This window comes from Maniola hyperantus, chromosome 1 (genome assembly GCF_902806685.2).
Source record: "Maniola hyperantus chromosome 1, iAphHyp1.2, whole genome shotgun sequence".
In the NCBI taxonomy this organism is placed as follows: Eukaryota; Metazoa; Arthropoda; class Insecta; order Lepidoptera; family Nymphalidae; genus Maniola; species Maniola hyperantus.
Window position 1 is genome coordinate 12,722,228 of NC_048536.1, and position 17,707 is coordinate 12,739,934.

Genomic DNA, 17,707 nt, shown 5'->3' on the forward strand with positions numbered 1-17,707 from the left:
GTTTCCTCACGATCTTCCTTTTCCTTCACAGCTAAGCAAGTGATATTTAGTTGTTACAATGGTATTAAACTCCGAAAAGTTAGAGGAGTTTTAACAGCGTTTCATAAAGTACCTATTATACAAATTGAGTCCATTGCTACTGGTGGTTATGACTTCATAGTAAGTACCTCCACACTACAAGTGCTTTCTTGAGTATGTTTCCTTATGTATCTAGAGCTGCCTAAAACGTTGCTCTTCATATGAAAGTTTGGATGTTTCTTACTCCTTCGCACCACAAATATTTAAAGAAACAATTTGGATTAGCTAAATTAGTAACAAAGATACCATATACACTGATTCTAAAGTCTTCGCAGACAATGTCATACCTAAACAGAAGCTGGTAGTGCCTAGTGGTATAGATTAAGCAACACAGTCAGTGGTCACTTACTCAGTTATCATAATTTTTTTTCAGGCAAAGGTGATACAGTGCTGCATTCATTTCTTCATCCTGACAAAGATATGGATTGGGAAATGTTGTGAACTCGAGCTCTTGGACCCCGTGCAGAGACAAATAAAATAATGAACGGTGGCAGATTAGATTTATAAGAAGCAGATGGTGATATAATTAAAATGTCAGAATCTAATCTACTTTAATAAAAGAATACATAAAAAAATCATCAAACTGTTGTTTTATTTGCCTAAATAATTTAAATTCCAAAGTAATTTCCAAAGCTAAATCAATTAAATCAGAAAATGATTTGACTTTTGGACATTACTTTGGGGAATAATTTTAGAAGTTCCCCGAAGAGCCTAGTGGTTAGGATGTCCACCTCTGAATAATTGAAGGTTGGGGGTTCAATTCTAGGTACGCATCTCTAAGAGTTATGTGCGTTTTAAACAATTAATTATACTTAACTTGATTTAGCGGTGAAGGAAACATCATGAGGAAATCTGCATGCCTGAGAGTTCTCCATATTGTTCTCAAAGGAGTCAAAGGTATACTATTATGTTCAGCTTGTCGCTGGCTCACTATAGAGTACGGTTCTCTTGAGTGTGAGAAGAGTTTTGGCCATAGTCTACCATGCTGGCCAAATGCGGATTGGTAGACTTCACTTCACACACCTTTGATAACATTTTGGAGAACTCTCAGGCATGCAGGTTTCCACACGATGTTTTCCATCACCGTTAAAGCAATGATATTTAATTATTTAATTAAAATGCACATAACTGTTCTCCAAGAAGTTATAGGTGCGTGTAAAAAGTACTCTGTGATTCTCATTTCTCAGTGTTAGTATACCTCTATATTTAATGTACTCTGTGCATCAAACCTACTAATGAAAGAGTCATCACATATTCTTTTAAAAGCACTTATGAGACTTACATTAATCTAAAAATACTTTTATACTATTATACTAGCTTCTAAAATTAATAATTGATTTCTTATCTAGCAGAAGAATTACTATAGCCTTTTTTAATCCCTTTCATAACTTTATTTTAATTAATATGAGTAGTAAAACGATTTGCGGATAGCTTATGTCACTGATAAAAACACCTCTCGAGTTGTTTCAATGAAAACCTCATTTGACGTAACATTTGTCGAGGTTCTTATATGACATCAAACTTCAAAACGCGTCCGCAATAGCATTTTTCATACAATAAATTTTATCGATAGTGTAAATGAACTGTCAAAACATTTTTTTGTCCACATCTATCCTTTGTGGACAGTCTCACCGAACCGTGATAGGAAAACCATATTTTGACATTGATGCTGTCAGTAAATGATAGATGCAGTCGATTCGCAATCGGCCTGCTGTATTGTATCGTATATTATCTATGCCTACGTCAGACTTCTTTTTAAAAATTCAATTCTGTCTAATGTCTTAATTATTTTCGGGGTTTTTCATTATTATAAATTAATCGCACAGTGAAGACTGAATAACGTGAATCAATAAATTGTTATGATGAACTTATTATGTTATTCTTACAAGTGTGTAATAAAAAAAAGACTGTTATAGTTCGGTAGGAACTTCTGAATATCAGGGCGTGAAAAACATTATCAACAATGGATTGGATAATATCTGATGAACTAGGGCTGACTGTTGGTCATTTAGTCGGCTGGGGTGCAGCTACGGCAATGATTGTAGGGGGAGTAGCTCCGTACATTCCACAGTATAGACAAATTAAAAGAACTCAGGATGCTGAAGGATTCTCCTTATACGTTTGTTTGACGCTATTAATAGCCAATACATTGCGAATATTATTTTGGTAAGTTTTCATTTCATTTCATATTTTATTAAAAAACCTACTTCCATCTGCCCATTTCATGTACAAGTTAGATGTACCTATCCGTGAAATATCCAAAAACTTGATAATTATTTCAAGCACCTTGATTATAAGATATACTTTTAGGTTGATTTATCTCTAAATTGGTGCTAGTTCTCATGTCCTGTAATCATTCTCCCTGTAATAATTTTATCAGCACGTTTCCAAATGACATGGGCATCTATAAGAAATAAGGACCTTAGAAGAAGTTTATAACAGTACAGAAATAAACTACAAGGGTACAAGATATGAAAACAATTTAAATACTAATAATTTTAATATCTATTATGTGTATTCCAAAAATAATGAGATCATTATTTTTGGGCCTTTTCTGAATTCAGGATATTAATTCTATCTTATTTTTAGGTTTGGCAAACGCTATGAAATACCATTATTAATTCAAAGTATAGTAATGAATGCAACAATGTTTGCTATGATCCATCTTTGTGTGAATGTTCGGAAAAAAAATCAAATTATTAGAGCGAGAGACCGAATTTTCACAGGTTTGTTAATGATACTTTGTTTCAATTAGTAGCTTGTATTGTATAATATATTTTCTCACTGATTTGTAATATGATTGTTAACTCTAAAATATTTACTTATTTTTTACATTCTAACAACTTTAAGTGGCTTATATTCAATAAAATTTATTTTTACTGATTAGTTAATTAATTACACTACTAAATAAATAATGTTTGTGACTTTGTTTGTGTGGATTAAGGTTTGTAAAAATCTTGTGGGAACTTTTTTATTTTCTGAAGAAAGTGGGAACTTTTATTTTTCAAAGAAACATGTTAAGTCGAGATGGGGAGGGAATGCCACACACACCCGCACAGCCGCCGCGCTAATCCGGTGTTGGAAGCGCGGGTGACGTGGGTGTGCAGGGCGTCCCCCCGCCTATAACCACTCAAATCTCAACCTGTCCTTTTAGTAGATAAAATTGACTAAAAGTACTAAAACAAAATATATACTAATTCAATAGAGTACATATCCTAATTTTCTTTTAGCTACTTGTTTACTTTATTTATAAACTACTTTGGCATTCTTAACTTATTTATCTTTTTATTTCTTTGTTATATGTTAACTTTATTTTGTTTTATTTGGTGGTTGGTGTGAATGGTGACATTAGGTGCAATATTCATGTTATATATACTATTATGTTGTGTAAACGGCTCAGCTCAGCCAGACGATACTGCGCAGAGGTTGGGACAACGCAGTGGCATTGTTGGTGGCGAAATACCACACCGCTTTTATGGTGAGTGCGCGGAAACGTCTTCATTATGTTAACATGTATTTCATACTCCTATATTTTTGTCCATTCATCATTATTTCTTTTTGTTCCAGTTGCAAAAGATGATCATGATTGTTACTTTTGGGCTTTTTAACATTTTTTTAATGTGGTGTTTATGTTTTTTGCTGTTAAGTATCATTATGAAGTGTGCAATAATATATTAGTTAATTTACGAAAAATATAGCTAATACCTACCTAATTATTGTGGAAATCATTTAATAAAGTGTTTGAAAATAGAATACTGTTAAAGCGTATGATTCATTTAAACTGCTTTTTAATATCTGTGCTCTTTGGTTGTCCATTGATCCTTGTCCTATCATTGTGCATTAACTTGGCATGTGTCTGCAACATCATCACCTGCATTATTGCGGTAATTCATTGCTAATAAAAATATAATAATTATTAGATCCGGCCATAGACCAGATTCGAAGTTATTTGAGTGACAATTTGCATGATATTTCCTACATCATAGTGGCTTGCATAGAGTTTGAGCACATGTATGCATTTAGGCAAGCACCGCTAACAACGGTTATACTATGCGTTTTTCGTCCTCGTTCATCAGTAAAATCAATCCGTAACTTGACTATTGTAGCTCCTATTAATTTCGTCTGATTTAGTAAGCTAAGCGTCTGGTAAGCAATGCTTTTTGCATCTATGAAGTGCATGCCACTGATGATCTGATCATACTAAATTATAAGATTGAATCAACTGATTGCGAACTTTGATTAGGAACTGCAATATGTGATCAAGATCACTACTGACCAAATGATAGTAAAATTCGTAACTCACATCAATAACAAATCATAGATTTAGCTGTTTTTCTTTTTTTTTAGATATGGACCGAAAGTATTTTTGGGCGTGGACGGACTTCCAAAGCTATGTAGACTGTATGCTAGTATTCTCAGTTTTCGGTGCAGCTATCACATATCTGTTGATCGAATTCTCGCCGTTTGTGGAACTGATCGGGTTTCTCGCCGTATTCACTGAAGCCATGTTAGGAGCACCGCAGATTGTTAAGAACCTAGGCAACAAAAGTACGGAAGGCATGAGGTAAATAATAAATTATTCAGTAGTATATTTTTAATGTTGTTATGATTGGCGCAGTATGCGCAAAATAAGACTGAACTTTATCGTTACCGCGCGAATAATAAGGCCTCGCCTAAAAATAACTAGTTTTGAAGTTACATGGGTATAAACATTTGTTTGTAAATTCTTGAGACTATGACTTTGAAAGTAAATATTTTAAAGGAATTTGTAAGACCACAGACATATAATTAGTTCCTAGAACATATCTAAAAAAATTCATTGAGTTCAATTGGTTTTAATTCAAATAAGAGCCAAATTATATATTTGTCTAACTTAATATTGGGCACAACGAATAAACCCCTCTTTTTATTTGGCGATCGAAAATCGGACCTTAGATAACACTTTTTAATGTAGCCTGTAAAAACTTGTACCTATACCTAGCCGTGGCCCCTAAGAGTGATCACGCACTCGTCCAATCCGAGTCCGTGAAAATATGTTCCTTTTTGTTTTGCGAACTATTTGTATGGTAGCTTATGACATTATGTCGCAGATATTTTTTTTATACCCGTATTTTCACGGATTTGGATCGGATGAGTGCGTGATCGCTGTAAAAGTATTCGATTTATTCTATCGTCATAACAATATGTATAGTACGCGACAGGTCGAGATAGCAATCGAAGTACGAAGAGGGGCGCGCTCGCACGCACCGTTAGCGCGGGGGCTGTGCGGGTGTGTGGGGCGTTCCCTCCCCGATTGTCCTTTCAACCTGTCGCGTACTATTCTATCCGTCGCCCGTAAAAGCATTCGATTTGTTGTATCGCCGTAACAAAATGTAGGTATATTGCAGTTTCATTGATATCACAGTTACTACACTGTTTACCGATAACCCCTTATAAACCGTAACAATATTACAGTTCACTTCCTTAAATCAGCTTTGATAACAGATTTGACGTAGAGTTAAAAAAAACACATTGGGTTAAATTCGTTGAACTTTCGTATATGATAACCGTTGCCCGGATGATTTGTAGCTTTGTTCTTCCATTCTACACCAAAATTTATATAAACCCAACTGTAAATTAGTTTGTAGTTATCTATAGGCACTTACAACTAAACTGTTGAGCGGGGTCCGATCCCGGACACGCAGCTCTAACTTTTCGGAGTTATGTGCGTTTTAAGCAATTGAATATCACTTGCTTTAACTGTGAAGGAAAATTATGCGACGAATGAAAACATGCCTGAGAGTTCTCCATAATGTTCTCAAAGTGTCTGCTAATCCGCACTTGGCCAGCGAGGTAGACTATGACCAAATTATTTTTATTCTTAAAGGAAACCAGTGCTCAGTAGTGAGCCGGCGATGGGTTTAGCATGAGGAACATGATTGGGTATTGGGATGATTAGGTTTTTAGGTTGTAAACAACGAACCACAGGATCAGAAATATTTTCGCCATGTCTGTCTGTCCATCCGTCCGCGGCTTAGCTCAGACACTGTTAGTACTAGAAAGCTGTAAAATCCTGTATCAAAAACAGAGATAGAAAACATCTGCCATATGACATCTTGTGCTGAGTGCATAGCCTTTAGTATTATCATATCAAATATTACATCCAACCTAACTACTTAATATTTGTAATAATATTTGCCCTTTATGAGACTAGGTCTGAATCAGATTTCTCTATCGATCTTGCTCGTTTTTGAGTTCCTAATGCCACTTCTGTGTATTTGATTACTGTTATATTAAAAAGTATACCTACCTACCTATATTATAATTATTGTTTCAGCCTTAGCATGGTGATAATGTGGACTTGTGGAGATTTATTTAAGACTGCTTATTTTGTTATAAGAGAAGCGCCCGCACAGTTTTGGATGTGTGGCAGCTTACAAGTATTGTTAGACATTATTATACTCATACAAGTAAGTATATGCTGAACTATTATTAGGGTAAATATCTCCAGACAAAAAAGACAACCCTTATAGGATCACTTCGTTGTCTGTCAAGACCCGCCAAAGGAATCAAAATGTATAGGGTACTTTCCGTTGATCTATAGCACAAGTAACTAAATATAAAAATACGAAAACCCAGAATCATAAAAAAATTAAAACGTGGCATTTCTTGAACAATGGTACGGAACCCTTCGTGTGCGAATCCGACTCACATTTGACCTGTTTTTTTCTTCTCTAGGGCTAAAAGAGTCGTTATCGTTTATCGGTTTATTTGTTAGCTTGTGCGTCATATTAAAACCACTCGATTCGATTGAGAAGAAAAAATATTTGAAATGCAAAATAACTTGCCGAGTTCTAAAGCATGTGAGATTTCACTTAGTAAGTACTTACCTAAAAGTCGTGGGTACTTACTCAAATCACACATGCATTTAAACTAAAATTATTTTACACACTTATCCAAAATCTGACTATGGCTAGATAGCCAATGGCAGACATAAGCAAAAAAAAGGTTAACTGAAATCAGGTAATCCCGTCATACCAGTAGAACCTGAGATAGAGCTTTAGTTTTTTTTTACAAAAACTTAGTTTTTAATCAATACCTACATTATAAATGCGAAAGTGTGTTTGTTTGTTTATTGGTTTGGAGCAACTGGTTGACATGATTTTTTGCATGGGTATAGTTAAAGACCTGGAGAGTGACATAATTGGCTACTTTTTATAGTTCCCACGGGAATTTTAACTTAGTCAACGCGAAAGAAGTCGTGGGCATCAGCTAGTGGTTTATGAATACGAGAAATATTTGATGAAAACTGAAATTTGAAAACAATGTTATACAGCGTTTATACTATTTATCACCACTATTATAATTTATAATTAATATTATTATAACATTACTGCGAAACACGCTATGAGCAAATCGCTTTGTAAACGTAGAGATTATCAGTTCATTAACAATGTTTGACGTTTTGGCTTTAACACCTATACCTATAATAATCTATTTATATAATCATAGCCTGTAATTACTTATTTGTAAATGTATAATATTTAGACATCGTAAATTGTGCAATTTATATATTAAACAAGCTGATGCCCGCGACTTCGTCAGCGTGGATTTAGTTTGTTTAATTCCCTTGGAAACTCATTCAGTTTCCGGAATAAAACGTAGCTATGTCACTCTCTAGGTCTTTAACTACTATACCCATGCAAAAAATTCACGTAGATTCGTTGCTCCGGTGCAACGTGATTGAAGGACAAACCAACAAACAAACACACTTTCGCATTTATAATACGGTGACTTAGCTTTAGGCAGCTCGTGAGGTAGTGCGCGGGTCGCGGGAGGGTCACAGTTGACGTAAAATTCAAGGAATTTAACGTCGCTGTCACTCTTCTTAAACTTTTCTCTTCCTTACCTATTGCGTTCCATTTTTTCGTTTAACTTAAAATATAATATTTTATATTTACCAAGAGCAAGACTTACCTCAGACCCTCGCTTAGGCCCTAACAAAATATCAGTCATATAAATTATGTTAATTCATTCATTCTTCGGCAGGTATGGCTGTACCGACAAAACACCGTGGCGGCACGGCGCGTCCGGCGTGGCGACTAGCAGTGGACAGAGACCGACTTATAGCGCTCGCTGCGCTCTTCCCGCTACCGCCGACCAGCCCCGGCACTGCCCCGCTTTATCTCCACCTTATGACGAACAATTTACTTCTGATGAACCACGTGTGTATCCTGTTATATTTGTTATAATCCCCGGTACACAGAGTACCTAGGTAGTCAGGTTTCATAATGGCGACCACATACAATAAAATCTAAAAGTGCGCACCCTGAGTTCTTGCATGGTAGGTACTATCCCGCCCAGTCGTCTATACCTTATGAACAATTAACTTCCGATGAACCACGTGTGTATCCTGTTATATTTTTTATAATCCCCGTTACATAAAGAGAGTAAACAGCCATTCCACTATCTCTACCTCGTGGCGACGGATACAAAACCAAGTCGTGTGGTTATTATTATTCTTTGTCGACTTTAAGTCAAAAGCGCAATTCGAAGTATCTTTTTACCGAAATAAGAGTCATTTCGTCGCTAACCTTTATAATTCGTTCCTTTCGTGTAGTAAAAATGATTTAGAAACTAAGCTCCGTACTGGCATTGACCACGAAAAAAGGTGCTGGCACCGTCTTGAACTGTCTCGTAGAAGTGAAAAGCTTCCCATGTTTTTATTAATATTTAGTAATGATAATGTTGTCGGAAATAATTCGCTATCAGATTGTATGTGAAACTAATATTTAATCTTAATGGGGTATATATAACTTTTGTATTTATTTTGTACTGTGAGTCCGTTTTAGTTCAATTTTAGCATGGGCGCGGACCGAGCGGAATTCTCCTTAGACTGAGTTCTATAATCTATAGGCTGTACTTTGACTTTGCTCAGACTTAATAATTCAGAGTTAAAACGAGATAGATTCATGGAGAGATTTAAAACTGTCTCGTTTTAACTGTCTTATGTCTGAGCAAAGTCAGTGTGCCCTCTATAGATCATACTTGATTAATTATTATTATTAGTGATCACTAAACACAAGTCAATCTAAAAAATCAATCAACCATTAGTGTTTTATAAAATTGAACCAAAACACACTTGGCAGCTATATTAAGAAAGTACAGTCCGTTTACATAAGTACTTCATTCGTGAATTATTATTGTTGCTAATAAGAAAATGATGTTACTCTATTTAAAAAATCGGTCTTAAAGCACTTATTTTAAAAGAATATGAATGCACTTTTAACTGGTTTTAAAACCTCGAGAACCTAATCCTTAAGGTATAGTTCCGATCTCAGTTTCTAGTACGACAATGACGTCGCGGTAGTGTCGCTGATATTAACTTAAAAAAACCCTAGATAGGTATTAACCCATACTGTGTTCGTATTCGTACTATAGTACGCGATAGGTCGAGATGGCCATCGGGATATCAGACGGAGGGACGCCCCGTACACCCGCACGTCGCCCGCGCTCGCCCGTGTGCGGCGCGTTCCCACCCCAATTGCCATTTCGACCTGTCGCTACCAGTATACATAATATCTTGAGAATCACAAAAGTACAAACAAAACTAGTCCTGTTGTGTGTGCGATGCGATCGGATTCTACATTTTGTATGAACACAAAAGCCTGTTACCGCGCTCTGGTGTACTAACGCTCGAGCGACGATCTGCCTATTGATTGGCTAACTCAGTAACTCAGTGTCTAACACTGAATGATAGCCACCAAGCTCATTTGACATTTATTTTTAATCCATTGAAAGTTTTATACGAAATTTTTTTATGATGTCACACAATAGAGCAGCACAAATCAATGTCAAATGATCTCGGTGGCCATCTTTCAGTAAGATGCCCACCGAGCCTTAACGATATTCCCTGATTTTATACTTGATAAATGAATTTTAGCAAATACAAAGTGCGTAAAATCGCAATGGATGTTTATGGCATCATTTTCAAGTGTGGCGTGCGTGTTGTTATCGTAGGCATCCTATTGTATACAATACTCCCATTATGTCGCGGCGACACTAACAATGCTTCATTGTCGGCATAGAATGCGTAGATACTGAACGGAACTGTACCTTAAATCTCGCTGTTGTATTAGTGTTTAAGTATAAGAAATCGCTGTGAAACGCATTATATAATATTGTGATAAAGTCGTATTTCATGTAGATAAAATGATACAATGAAATACATTCATTTTTGTAAATAGAATTCATTGTATGATGATTAAAAAAGTTTAGATGTAATTTTATTAGTAGGTTGTAGTTAGAGGAAACGATTTAACTATGCAGTTTTTGACTATTATTATTCTCTCTACTTATAGACAAAAATCAAACTAATTGTATTGGGTCATGACTTAGGTCTTTTCAAAATTTGTTTTTCGAGTGCTTAATAAAATTTTAGAAAAAAATCTAGGAACATATCACAAACTTTTGAGTCTTTGGACTTCACACTATGAGCCAACACACAACAAATAAACAAGTGCACTAATTAAAAATCATAAAGATGCTTTTGTTTTTGGAGTAATAATGTGCCAAATTATACATACAAATTATAAATAAATCGAAAGCTGTGTTATTTATTTATCTTTTTTTTTTGTGTCATATATTGTTTCCATTACGTCCTGGGAAACACCAAATTCTACAAAAGAAACCATATTTATGCAAAAAAAAAAATGACATCCTAAAAACTACCAGTATTACAGTAACTGTAAGCTACTGAACAATACCCAACAAAAATAAAGATTGTGAGATTTCGATTTTTAATTTGAGCACTCGCCTGCATTGGCCCGTAGTGTGAAGGTGCCTACATAGTGCGCATAAAACAAGTGTGCAGTCCAATCTGAGTAAGTAGAGAAGTAATCTGAAGTTGCAACATGGCGGTTTGCATAGATCATATACTGAGGATGAGATCTATAGAGCGCACTTTGACTTTGCTCAGACAGACACTGTTAAAACGAGACAGCGTTATATCATTGGCATAAATTTGTCTCGTTTTAGCTGAAACTTAAGTCTGAGCAAAGTCAAATTACGCTCTATAGATCTCAGTATAAGAATTAAGAACGCAAGCCCGACGGAGATCTATTTTGTAGTTACAATGCGCAGTTATTTGCCTCGTGTTCAGATTGGACTACGTATTTTGAGCGCGCTATACGTACCAAAGACGGAAAAGGCGCGTCGGCAGCCATTAGTACCAATTCTGTTGAACACAATCTTTAAACTAAACTAGATTGACTGGTCTAAATTCAATGCTTATCCTTTTCAGCAAAAACCATAGTGCAAAGAATAGCTATATATTAGACCTGTCGATTTAGTAGTTCAGAGATTGTGTACAACAGAATTGGTACCATTGTATACGTTACGTCAACATATCCAACAGGGCTTCTAAAAGTTCTGATACAGTTGTGTCAGGAGCTCTAGGGGAGTGTGGAGTGGATGTGTAGGCCCATTAATACCAACCGCCGAAAGATAGACTCACGATAATATGTATAGTTTCGTTACCTATACCTTCGTGGGTGGACTGAAGAATTAGACACTCTCTTTATCACGTCCCACTTAGCACCTACTACCGAATAGATCGATAATAATTCACCCACTGCACTAGTTCAAGATCAGTAATTTTGGCTTGACGCGATTTGTACAGAAACGCTCAAACTGTAGAGTGCGCATAGCAGCTGCGTTGGTATTGCCTTCGCACCTCAGTATGCCCAGGCCTTCGAGGACCAATAAAATTTTAATGGATTAAATAAATCCAATACTCAAAATGTACTACTAAAAAGGACTGTTATCCTTTACGCGTAAAATAATGTAACAATTTATATTGAATCGAATGGAAAACATTCTACTTTAGATAAAAGTTTAAATATGCTTACTCGAAACGTGTATATTTTATGCAACACGACTCAGTATTATACAGGGTTACAGGAAAAGAGGACACGATCCCGTTACGGGGTTATAGTACAGGACATTAGCTATCAAACGACCCCTAAAGTGCTTATGCGAAAGTGTATCGTTTTCGAGTTATTCATTTTTTTATTTTTTTCTTGGTAAAAGGGTGTTTGCCACTTTAAAAATTAATAAAAAAAAGGAACAATGTATTTCAGCAGATTTTTTTTTATTTCTTGCTAGTACATATCCTTGTTAATAATAAACAGTTATAAAACTAAAAAAAACTTCAAGCATTTTAAAGTTACAGCCCAAAAACTGTACAAGTTTTCGATTTTTAAATTTAATTCTTTGAATAACTTGCAAATTTTCTGTAAAAATTACTATGGCACTTATCCTGCGGATTATTTTAAAAACATCTACGTTTCGTTAGGTATCCATTGGTACAAAAAAATTACAAAAAAATTATAAAATCAAGAAAAAATTACACAACAATGAGACCAGGTAGAAAATTCTAACAAATGCTATTGCCAAAGAATTAAATCAGAATCAATGTAAAAACGAGTTAAATGCAAAATAGTTAAAGATTATTTTTAATAAGGTCAAAAGGTAACATAAAATCAGTCAAGTGCGAGTCGGGCTCGCACACGAAGGGTTCCGTACCATCGTACAAAAAATAACACTTTATTTTATTTTTAATTTTTATGGCAGCCATTTTGTAATTTTTAGTATTTATGTTATAGCGGCAATAAAAATACACATTCTGTAAAAATTTCAAGTCTCTACGTATTAGGGTTCACGAGATACAGTCCACTGACAGACAAACGGACGGCCGGACAGACGGACGGACGGACGAACGAACATGAAATTTTCACAAAATGTGTATTTTTATGGCCGCTATAACAAAACGCTTGACTGATTTTATATTACCTTTTTACCTCATTAAAAATAATCTTTAACGATTTTGCATTAAACTCGTTTTTACATAGATTCTGATTTAATTCTTTGGCAATAGCATTTGTTAGAATTTTCTACCTTGTCTCTTTGTTGTGTAATTTTTTCTTAATTTTATGATTTTTTTTGTACCAATAGATACCTAACGAAACGTAGATGTTTTTAAAATAATCCGCAGGATAAGTGCCATAGTAATTTTTACAGAAAATTTGCAAGTTATTCAAAGAATTAAATTTAAAAATCGAAAACTTGTACAGTTTTTGGGCTGTAATTTTAAAATGCTTGAATTTTTTTTTAGTTTTATAACTGTTTATTATTAACAAGGATATGTACTAGCAAGAAATAAAAAAAAATCTGCTGAAATACATTGTTCCTTTTTTTTTATTAATTTTTAAAGTGGCAAACACCCTTTTACCAATAAAAAAATAAAAAAATGAATAACTCGAAAACGATACACTTTCGCATAAGCACTTTAGGGGTCGTTTGATAGCTAATGTCCTGTACTATAACCCCTTATCGGGATCGTGTCCTCTTTTCCTGTAACCCTGTATAGTCTAATTAAAAGAACGATAATGGTACTAATTCCGTTGTACACAAATGGCAGGTCTAAAATGACTCGATTGCGGTAGTTTGGCAGCTAGAATGTGACTATTGCAACATTGCAATCGCCTCTTATTGGCTAACTCCTTTGCTATTGGCTGAAATGTACTGTCGCATTTGAATACCTTAGATTGATGTAGTATAGTGATGTTATTTTATTTGTAACCATCTAGAGAGCCATGTTCGCCAAGCGATCAATCTCCTATGATAAAGATAATAATTCTTATAGCAAAATTGGGTTTCTGTCGCTTGGTATATTTTAATAGTGTTTTTAGTCCGAATGTCAGAGATAAGAACGCACGCGCAAAACTAATTTTATTAATTGCGCATGTGAAAATTGAGTACCAAATCGTGTACATGCGAACAAAAAAGAAAACGACACAGCTAGTGATGACAATCTGTAGAACTAAATTAGCACCACTGTCTGTTATTATTTACATGCCTTTAATCACCCAATATAGTGGTTAAGGGTCCAAATTAACCTGAAACGTATATGTATTGTAGATTTAGCAGCTTTCTAATCAATTTAACTCAAGTTTCTAGAAAACTGATAATGACATTACGTTCCAACAGCCTTAATTTTAATAAATTACATTATGTATTTAGTTTTTTAGGTACCTAGTACTTATAAAAGCGGTCAGCCATTTTTCTGTAATTACTTAATTTTATTATTCCTGTTTCTAGTAAGCATATTTTTTCTTGAGGCTATATTGCTATATATACCTACTAAGTTGCATATAAGTAACATTTAACAATTATTATTTAAATATTTCTGTAAAGTATTATTTGTGATGTTTATTTTAGTCAAAATATTCCACCTCAATGTACAAAATACTTTAAAGTATCTCATTACATAGAAGGTACAATAAGGTCAAGGTATATTATGTATCTGTAAAGGCTTAATTAAAACATAACTTTGAAGAGCAACACGTTTATTGGCTTTTAAAATATGTTGTATTATACATACCTTGGACATGCAATTGAAGAATTGAGTAGACATTATGTGTGACTTAAATAGTCGATCAATATTATAGTATTGACAGACTTCCTCTAGTCACATAATTATTACATAACTCATGTGACCTAAGCCCGCGTAACGCTTATCCATGACTTAAGTAGTCGATTTTACACCATGCAAAATATATTGACCATTTAATGTCACGGATAAGCGATGCGAAAAGAGTTACTGAAGGGCGGATTTAGGTCACGGATCGCAATAAATGTTATTTTTCTCTGTTTTTTGAGTTTGTACTCTAATTAATAAAAGGAGAGCTTAAAACATTTCATTTTACCTATACATAACCTCTTAGATTTGGAGCAAATCATATTGATGTATCGATACGTAATTTTAATAGTGAATAGGGTAGACTGAAATAAGTTTTCTGTGACTTTAAGGACATTGTTTTATCAAATAATAATTTTTGTAAATACGTTTCTTTGCATAATTTATGAAATATATTTTGACAAATTATTACAATACCTGTACAATTATTTAAAAAATATATCGGCGTTTAATTTTTTAGTCAGTTTTACTATCGAGTATAATGTCTGTTTAAAGAAAGCTGAGAGTGAAGGTTGTGTTCTAGAATCTAGATGGAATAGTTTATTTTAGTTAGTGTAAAGTGTAAACAGAAAAGGTGCAAATATTATGTAAATCAAATATTTGATATTTAAGGCATCTTTATATTTCTAAGAATGACAGACATGCGAATAATTATTATATTGTTGGATTCTTCGATTCGATTATTGTTTAATATTGAGTAATGTTTAAGATTTTAATATTGGCAATAGTTCTATACTTACCTACTTACTTAATAAACAATAAAATATTTGAAATTCTATTGAACATAATTTTGTATTGTAAAAATTTAATACCTGGATAATACCGACATTTGTCAGGAGAGGTCTTCCTGTGCATTTTAAGTTAAGTATAATTAATTACCTATTAATAACTTTAGCAAGAAATGTTCTGTGTTCAACGAATTATATGAACGTTTACAGGGTGTAATAAGAACGCTAACAAAAGCGAAGACAGGTAGATAGAACTGATGATTATAAGATACTGAAAATATACCACAAATCAAACGCGAGAAAATAAATTAAAAACCTGTATTATTTTAAAGTTCGCAATGTATTGCAAATAAAAAATCTGACTGACGCTAGTCAACGAACGTTGCGTAGTTAGAGGTGTCATGGGGTCAATGCCGCATCGTATGCGGGGCATTGACCCGAGTTTTGTACGCTATACATTGCAGATTTGAAAAATACTGAATCACTTTAATCTAAGTACCTGTAAGGCAAATGGTTATTGGTATTTGATTGTGTTTACGTAGAATAGTATAGCGCTGAGATTTTGCTAGCGTTCTAATTACAGCATATTGTATGTATGAGTTTTCAAAAAATTTACGATGTATATAAAAAAATATATAAACATATCATATTAAATATGATATTAATAAAAATACTTATACGTTTTGGGCCTGACCTGACGTTAACCAATGTCATCTACCCTATATTCTTCAGTACCTAGGCGACCTACTTAGAGCGGTTGCGCACTCATCCAACCCGAATTCGTGAAAATACAGATATAAAAAACTTGGATATTGCTTACGCACTAATCCGATATCCGATCAAAATCTAAGCTATACAGTGGACATCTTTGACATATCTACGTCATAATATGTCCGTTTTGAATCTGAGGCACATCCGAGATATTCTCACGGATGACGGAAGTCGGATCTAGTGCGTAAGCTACCATACAAATAGTTCTATGATTACTTTGGAACGTATTTTCACGGACTCGGATCGGATGAGTGCGTAACCGCCTTTACTGTTTCAAAGTGTTGGTTTCCTAAAATATACATATCAGTACAGTACATAAATAATATTGCCATAGGTTAACTTCTACTCACGCCCGCCGTAAAGTTGTTTTCAGGATTTTGTTAGTTTGCATAAATTGACAGGAAGTCAATTAAAATATTATTATGTAGGTACCTCTAGAAGCATTGTACTACAAAATGAGTGTAGACTTGTTGTGATTAAAAGTTATCAATTCTTATATACGAAATAAAGTTATGTTGTTTGTTTACCCCTTATTTTATTTGAACTCCCGGTCCCGATATTGGCATACGAGACGAACGAATGCTGGTAGCCTGCAGCACTTGGGCATGAGCATGACGTGCTTATTTTTTTATTGTTGAGAAATGCATTTACGCATCCCTCCCGGTAACGGGCAAGGTATGTGGGACTTGCCAGCTGAGAGGCGACCGGAATACCCATTAAAACCCAACGGCGCGGGCGCTCCTGCGCTGCACTGGCGACTGGTTTACGGGAACACTGAAGCATTTCTTCCACCGGGACATTTACGCACGTCCGACGCCCACGAGTGCGTCTCCCGACCCTGGGTCTCAACGGGCGACAGCTGATAGGTCGCTCGGAGCTCTCGCTAAGGCTTCAATCGTGCGCATGACGCCTGCGCCCCATCCTTCGGCGACGGAGAGGGTCCGCGTTTGCGTCGGCTTCCCTTCCTGCTGTCGCTCCGCCGCCTCCTTCTGGGTCAGCATGATGTGCTTGGGCGAACTAAAAGTTTGCTGTGTAACTTAAAATGGCACACATTAAGAAACTTTGAAGCTCTACGATGCTTTTGTAGTTTCTGAAATATAGAATCCAGCCTTAATGGGCTTCCGAGTCTGTCAAGCACGTAGATTTTGCTTTAGCCAAGCATTTTGACCGTTTACAATGTTTGTTTGATGCTTCTATATTTTTGCCCGACGCGACGCGAACGTTCGGACAGTGTACGAGTTTCAAGCTGCTCGACGCTCGCATCAAGCTGCTTGATGCGAGCGTCAAGTAGTTTGATCAAGCAAAACAAAACTACGTGCTTAACGACAAGCAGCTTGACCGTGTCGGACGCCCTTAAAACTACCGACAAGCTATATTTCATTTAATTTTACTATAAAACTAGATTTTGCCCGCGACTTCTTCCACGATACGTAATAATATATTAAGTAGGTACTAGCTGATGCCCGCGACTTCGTACGCGTAGATTTAGGTTTTTAAAAATCCCGTGGGAATGCACATGTAGCCTTTGCACTTCCCCGGGATATAAGCTAACTCTGAACCAAATTTCATCAAAATCGGTTGAACGGTTGGCCGTGAAAAGCTAGCAGACAGA

General features: G+C 35.2%; 1 protein-coding gene across 6 annotated transcripts; it reads left to right on the top strand.

Moving 5' to 3' along the window:
• Positions 1-1,844: 1,844 nt before the first annotated feature.
• LOC117984244 (solute carrier family 66 member 2) lies at positions 1,845-16,621 on the top strand. 6 transcript variants are annotated; one of them, XM_034970868.2, is made up of 6 exons: positions 1,845-2,244; positions 2,668-2,804; positions 3,431-3,556; positions 4,426-4,642; positions 6,395-6,527; positions 8,107-16,621. In XM_034970868.2, the coding sequence occupies exons 1-6, from the start codon at positions 2,042-2,044 to the stop codon at positions 8,161-8,163; spliced, it is 873 nt and encodes a 290-aa protein (XP_034826759.1). In that variant the 5' UTR covers positions 1,845-2,041; the 3' UTR covers positions 8,164-16,621. The 6 variants fall into 6 exon arrangements, with proteins under 6 accessions (XP_034826759.1, XP_034826767.1, XP_034826773.1 ...); XM_034970876.2 differs by having other exon boundaries at positions 3,479-3,556; XM_034970882.2 differs by lacking the exon at positions 3,431-3,556.
• Positions 16,622-17,707: the final 1,086 nt, after the last annotated feature.